Source organism: Montipora foliosa, chromosome 6, assembly GCF_036669935.1.
Source record: "Montipora foliosa isolate CH-2021 chromosome 6, ASM3666993v2, whole genome shotgun sequence".
Lineage (NCBI taxonomy): Eukaryota > Metazoa > Cnidaria > Anthozoa > Scleractinia > Acroporidae > Montipora > Montipora foliosa.
In genome coordinates, this window is record NC_090874.1 from 29311243 (window position 1) to 29318742 (window position 7500).

Consider the following 7500-nt stretch of genomic DNA (forward strand, 5'->3'; position numbering starts at 1 on the left):
CGAAAATTCGGATTGGCGAGCCTCGCGGTGAAGTCTTAACATAAACCTTACCATGGAGTGTCCAAGCACTCAGAAGCAATCCATCTCGTCTTCGCTTGTTCGCTGCTTCTACTAGCCGCCGCCTGTAAGCTGTAAGATTCTCATTTATAAAGATACGTCGCTGTTGTCCATGAGCTGGATAGGTGGGAAACACATCAGAAATTTTTACATCTTTCAAATTCGTGCGCTCCTTATAAGCTTTGACTTCATCTTGTGGCTATGAAATTTAACCATAATTCCTTTTTCAATGTCTTCAGGTTGCACGGTTATGTTTAGCGCTTCTGCCACTTTGATAACAGCCATTTCTGTGCTAGAGTATGCGTCTTCAGGTAGCCCTTGGATTTCTAAAAAGTTTTTATGAGTTTATTGTTCTAAATTATCAAGGTCATCCCACATTTGAGCATAATCCTCCGCTTGTGATAACAGATTATGTTGGGCCGCTTTAAGCTGACTATTTGTCGATGCTAACGAATTCTTTAGTTCCTTATTTTCATCTTTACTCTTTTATAACGAATCTTTCAAGTCTTTGAGTTCTTTGTCATTGAAGTTGATGTTGCTTTTCAGTTCTCCGATGTCCTTCCTCAGCGCTTTATTTTCCTCGAAAATCGATGACATTGAGCATTTGATGGCGATTAAAATTTCTTTGATCTCAAGCAGACTGGGTTCTTCTTCGTCACCTAGCTGTTCGATTGCATTTAAAATACCATGGCTTTCGTCAGAAGCCGCCATGTTGGATTTCTTCCATGCTCTTGTATCTTCTTCAGTTGATCCTCGATCTCCTCGTTTGTTTTTCTTTGCCGGCATTAAGAGCAAAGAAGATAACTTACATATTTAGACGTTGATGCAAAGCACTTTTAAAGTGTCAAATTCCGTAGGAAGGCGTCTTTTGAGCAAATTAAGCGGACATCTCAAACACACGTCCGTACAGCCATGAATTCTGCCGCCAGATTTGACACACTTGCTCATATGAACTTGGCCGGACCGAAGTGAGAAATGCAGGCAAAAATAAAAAAAATGTATTCTCGAATCACAAGGTCATCGTAAGGTGAAGGAGGCAGGATGAAAGCTTTTAACTTAAGGCCGCTTTCTTTAACTTGAGAATTTCGTTTGGTTTTTAAATCATTCTCAATAGATTAATTTTCTAAACAACCGCAAAATTGCAACATAGAAGCCGCGCATCTAATACCAAACAAGCAAGTTTCATGAAATCGCGCTGCCGCAATTAGTATAGTAACCGCATGATTTCAAGTGCAATTTGGAATAAGTGAGCACGAGTAACATTTTTAAGAATTTTTAAGAATTTTACAAGCGCTCATTTATTCCAAATTACACGAGAGAAATTATGTGATTACTTATTAATAGAGCGGTTTTCAAATGAGTGGCGTAAAACCACAACCAAAGTAATTACTTTGGCCAGTCAAAAAGGACGGAGACAATCCAGTAAACCAATCAAAACTCGAAGTAATTTCACGTAGCCGACGCAAAGCGCGGGAAAATGTGCATGCGCAAGCCACGATTGGTTTTGGTTTCACTTCTGATTGGTTGAGAAAGTGGCGCAAGAACTTTGAACCAATCACTGAGTGAAGTAATGCAAAACCAACGTAATTCTCTAATTACTTTCGACTTTCAATTGAATACCGCTCTAATATACATGAAAAAATTGCGAGATTGTTAAGCAAGAGCAACGCAGTGTATCACGCAAGGAAAAATTGCGCCACGAGTTGCGCCATCCAGGGCTCGCATTTGATTGGCTAAAAATTTAACTTTTCTGCACTCTGTTTGGGATTAATTGACGTGCTCTCAGCCAGTCAACGCGCTGAAATTTTTTCAGCGATATTATGAGACAGCAAGATGGTCGTGTGTTTTTTGCTGCGCAAAGAAATTTGAAAAAAACAACTAGGATTTTCCTTGCTTTGTGCTTTTTTGTCTCGTCTCGTCGTCTCCAGAATTGTACTTGTTTTTCGTGTTTCGTGAGTGTGTCAAAATTAACTCTCCAACATGTAGAGGCAGCATTAAAAGAGGGACTGGAGACTAGTGCTGGATCCTCAAAAAGAGTCTCGTGAAGGCGACAAATTGAATTGTCTCTATTAAAGCAGATTACAATCAACTCTTGTCATGATCACTCATTAACGAGAGTAAAAGGCAGAAGGCTGAGCTTTGTTGATTGATGGTGTTAATTAAGGAATAACGCTTAGTACAAAGTTAAACGGAAAGTTTTTAAAGAAACCCAAGGAAACTATATACCAATAGAAAGCTAATAAAATGCGGTATTATTTAAAAATGACTTTAACGTTTACCTTTTTTATCTCAGAAAATAAGCGCAAACGCTCAAACACGAACTGATCTTGTGTGCTCCGCTGAGGTCAGTAATAACCTTTGCGTTATTAATACGGACATCCAAACAAATTGCGTTATATCACTCAGGAGCTTATAAGCAAACAAAGTGTGTGAGGGCTTCTTCCGTATTCGAATTGGTTCTAGAGAAAATCCATTGTTGACCAGTACAATTTTTTCGTATCCAAGCCATGCACTTGGACGCCACGGGAAAACTAATTAGGATTTTGAAAAAGCCTCACACACCCCACCCTGCGAGCGGAGCATCTCTAAAATTCAGCAGAGAGCGAGAAAGAGAGGCTCTGCAGAAATCGTGTCAAGTCTTTTAAGTCGCCGAAGCCCAAGTTTCTTGGCTAGTCATTCCGGTCAAACCGGTTTAGGCAATGCGAAGGTCAAAATCTAGCCTTCAGTACGAAAATTAATATGGCTTCTAGGAGTGCGATCGAGACCTGGCCTGGCTTTGAGACTGTACATGTCTCGAAGCAACGGCTTCCGCGTACTCATTAAAGACTTAACACGATTTCTGCAGAGTCCTTTCTTTCTCGTCGAGTTAAGAGAGGTTCTGCTGACAGGGTGCACACACTTGCGCTTGCTTTTGAAATAAAAAACGTGAAAGCTAAAGCTAAATTTTCAAATATAACATTTTATTAACTTCCCAGTGGTGCATAGAAATAATAATACGAGTGAACATGGCGACTTTAGGTTTCTTTAAAAACAACGAGGAGGCAAGAGCAATTTTTCGAAAGACACCGATGAACGTTGACAGTAACCCTTACTCAACTCAAGGCAACATAAGCACAGAATAAAAGAACTTAAGATTTACAAGTGGTTCGTTGGTTCCATGGCTACGTCGTGCACGTGGTCAACCGAAATTAAGTTAAATACTAGAAGACGTTACTATTCACAGCATTCACTGTTAGTTGAAATGAAACGAAAAACGTTTGAAAATTACACTTCGTGATCGCTAAAGCGATTTTGATCCATTTGCTTGGCTACATTTATCGTGTGGCTTCCAGATGACTACGAAAAGCGTTCCTCTTAGATTTGTGTTACTTGACCTATTTTTTCCGCTTGGAGAAGTCGAGACGACTACACAATTGCTAGCGATAGTAAGCAAAAAAGAAAGTCAGTATTGATTTACGACTGAAAATGGAACTCGCCCGTGACAACTAGCTAAAGTGCTACTATGACCAAAAAAATCAATTTTTATTTTTCTTTGGATTCAAAACAGTAAGTGACCCAAGTTTTATCCTTGATTTACGCTCAAAGGAAACAAACTTTTAATAAAAATCAAAGCTCACACTTTCGCCAGTCATAAAGAACCTCACCAAAACTCGTGGATATATCCACGAGTAAAAAGGACGCGATTTTTTTGGTCACAGGAGCACCGTAAGGAAAATATAACAGCAGATTTCAAGGCTCTGAAGTCTGAAACTCCATAGACGAACGTATTAAATGCCTCTCGTTATCGAAATTTATAAAGTTTTCTTTCCTCCTCTTCTGAGCCAACTATATATTTGACCGCGCATTGGTGGCTGAGTTGGTTGAGCGGGAGGTCGTGAGTTCAACACTCTGGGTCTTTAAATAACTGAGGAGAAAGTGCTGCCTTTGTAATTACATCTGCAAATTGTTACTCTCTAGTCTTCTCGGATAACAACGATAAACCGTAGGCCCCGTCTCACAGCCCTTCAATGTTCATAATCCTGTGGGACGTAAAAGAACCCACACACTTGTCGCAAAGAGTAGGGCATGTAGTTCCCGGTGCCGTGGTCTGTCTTCTGTGCTATATCATGGTTGGGAGGGTAAAAGGGCGCACTTAATTTAGAGCCTCGCTCTGTTGTGCGACCCCCACCACAGCCTGTTTCTGTGTTGTGATGAAAGTGATTAAATCTAGACAAGTTTGACATTTTGTACTTTTTCAAGATGCCTAGCATGTGTTTGGTTTTGGGCTCATTTTTTGGTGTGTTTGTGGGTGGTTTGTGTACATATTCACGGTATATTTCCTAATCTTTTAGAGATTTCTTGTTTACTGGATTAGCCAATATCAGAAACACCATAATACTTTTTGTTTGCCCCTCCAAAATTTTGCTTAAGCATTGTTTTTATTTTCTCTTGGAACATATAATGGTCCCAAGAGGAGTCCCCGGGAAAAATAATGCTTATGCAAAATTTTGGAGGGACAAAAAAAAAAAGAAATTTATGTTATTTTTGATATTGGCTAATTGTCAACCTATTCTAGTCATCCATTTAAGGGGAAATCATGCCTGGTTCCTTTATCTCTTGTGATTTTTCCAGGCGGCTCGTATTGAATTGAATGTATGTAAATTATCAAGCAAATTAACTTGTCAATTGTCATTTCATATTGATACCGATAAAAATTGTTGTTCAACCCGGACTCTCAAAACAGTTAAAATAAGGGTCTAGTGATATGTCAGTCCATTGTTTAAATCAATAGATGCTATGATTTTCATACAATGCTGCTGACGTACAGATGTTTTCATGTTACGTCGGCGCCGCCATGTTGACCTCATCTCTAGTTAGTTTTATTTGTTCACCAACCAGCAATTGTACATTACACCATTGTCACCTTGGTCTCAAGGGATTGGTTGAAAACCACCTACAGTCGTAACGTTCCCCGTGATAGCACAAATACAGCACCTTTTCACACTTAAATTAAGAATGTTTGACGCTCTAACCCCGCTATCCCACATGGTAGTCCGCTGCTAAATAAGCATAAAAGGACCCCAGAGAATATGAACACCTTTTCTGGACCTATCTGTCACCTTTTAACATTTGAATCATTTACATAACCTGCGATGGATATAGCAATTAAGCTACTTCTCTCCAACGGAGGAGCCCACTTGCTCCAAATGGCATGATTACAAGGAAATGTGACACCCTAGAGACCAAGCAAAATAACGTTAAATTCTGAAGGAAAACTTCAATAGACCTAATCGGCTAACTCAATGTTGTAACCAATTTAAACCCTTTGGGAATAAAACGTTTTGTTCCAGGTATTTCCATATCATTTAAATATGAATGCTACATTATCATGTAAATACAATACACAAAGAATCTTAGTCCCGGGAGATTTGAATAGGGTACAACATTGAGTTAGGCGATCAGGTCTATTGTACCTGAAATAATTATAACATGACAAGTAAAACCTCAGAATCAGATTGCGCTTTCTGCGGTGGTTTTATAATCTGCTTTTTGCACGACATGCACCTTAATCCTCGAAAAAAAAAATTGAAAAAAGTCTTTTCTACAATCAAGTGTCAAAAACCTTAACCATAACTTCCTCTGCGTACATCACCATGTCTTTTGAGTTCACAAGGTTTCGTGCCGATAATAAAACACGTAGACGCTTCCACCAAAGTTCAGTTTTCCTTTACGACAAACAAACTTTGTTTCTATGCCTGTTGTAATGATCCATACTCTTTGTTTTAAAATAATTATGATAGTAAGCGCACTCTCATTAGTCAAAAGATGATTGTATGGGAACACGGCTGTGACATCACACGAATTTTGATTGGTTATGTATTGTTAGACGCGCGTTTTGATTGGTTGGTAGGAAATATGAGCGTGTGTTAAGGAAAATCTGGTTCAATCAAGAAGTAAAAAAACCAGCTTTTCCTTAATTTGTTGGGTTATATTTGAGAAATATTTTATAAAAGCAATAGAGGACTTTTTTCCCGTGTTTCCTTAGCCTCATCTAAACACTCGGGGGAGTTTGGAGAATTCTCGACAGTTATGCAAACCCTCGAATACCTCTCGGGTTTGTATAACTGTCTCGAATTCTTCCAACTCGCCCACGTGTTTAGATGAGGCTATGGAAACATGGAAAACGTCCTCTATTGATTAAACAACAGATATCCTCCGATGAATACAAATTCTGAGACGAGGCACAGGGGCGAGTTAAAACCTAGTATTGAGTTACATTAAAACATACCAAAAACAGACCCTGAAAAATTCGGACCCCAATTAAGGCCATCACGTGGTATTTGGCTGCTACTGGAGTAAGGATTGCTAACAGGGATGACAAGAGTACTCCGTAACCAAACACGCGAGTTCCGCCAATTTTCAGTGCTAACCATGCCCCGGGTATCTGCAGCACCCAATAACCGTAAAAGAAAGAGCCAAGTACAAGACCTATAAAAAAAATTCGCGGATCAGTAACACCTACATTTCGAACTAATCAGGGTGAATGAAGACCAACAGTTAAACATTTTTTTCTTTACATTCCGTTAAAAAGCAACATTTTGTCCAAAAATGCATGTAATTAGATGCAAACACAATTAGATGTCCAACATAAAGTGTCCCTGTAAGTCCAAGCATCTGCAACCTATTTCTAACCATAAGGTAAGTGTAACAACAAGAACAAGTTATTGTACTCTTGCATACATACATATTCGTTTTGGTAAGGCAGCTCGGTTTGAGGAAACCCTAGGGCTGGTGTGGACATGCCATAAAATCCTAACTTTCTAAAAATTACAATCTTAAAATACTTAAAATTTCAAATGGCAATAAAAATTTGAGACGAAGCTAACCTAAAAACGTATGACAATCTAAAAAACGAAGTCTCAAAAAAATTTAAAAGTATAAAAATCAGGTTCTTCTGATTTAATTATGCAAGCCTCTTTCTCGAATTGTATTTTGTCCAATATTCTTGAGACATGTTTAAGTCTTCCTTTAAGGACGGTGCTTACTATTATCATTGCGCATACGTTCTGCGCATCTCGAGATACTCAGATTTTCTATGGGTAATGCTTACTAATACAATGATATTTTGCGCGGTTTAAAACTATGTGGAGAAAGCAGAACTTAGCAAGTGCTCTTGGTATCCAAAAAGAAATTTGGGGGTAAACATGCATTTTTCAGAGATAACTAAACTTCAATTTGGAAAAGAACGCCATACATTGCTTTGTATTTTAAAGCTTTTTACCAAACATTGTTGATTAATTATCTTTGAAAAATGCGTGGTTACCCCCAGTTTTCTTTTTGAATTTCAATAACACTTCTTGAAATCTGCTTTTCCCGCATATTCAAAAACCGCACAAAAACATCTTTGAATTAGAAGGCACCGTTCTTAAGACGGTGGTAAGACATAGACTCCCTGATTGCTTT

General features: G+C 38.6%; 1 protein-coding gene across 1 annotated transcript in view; it reads right to left on the bottom strand.

Annotated features, from left to right (window-relative positions):
• The window catches only part of LOC138007097 (vesicular glutamate transporter 2-like), a 135481-nt gene that overhangs the window by 108761 nt on the left and 19220 nt on the right, over positions 1-7500 (bottom strand). Inside the window, exons 4-5 of the mRNA XM_068853822.1 lie at positions 6326-6525; positions 5185-5272 (exon numbers count right to left, since the gene is read on the bottom strand). Coding sequence (XP_068709923.1) covers positions 5185-5272; positions 6326-6525 — 288 coding nt within the window. The remainder of the gene's footprint in view (positions 1-5184; positions 5273-6325; positions 6526-7500) is intronic.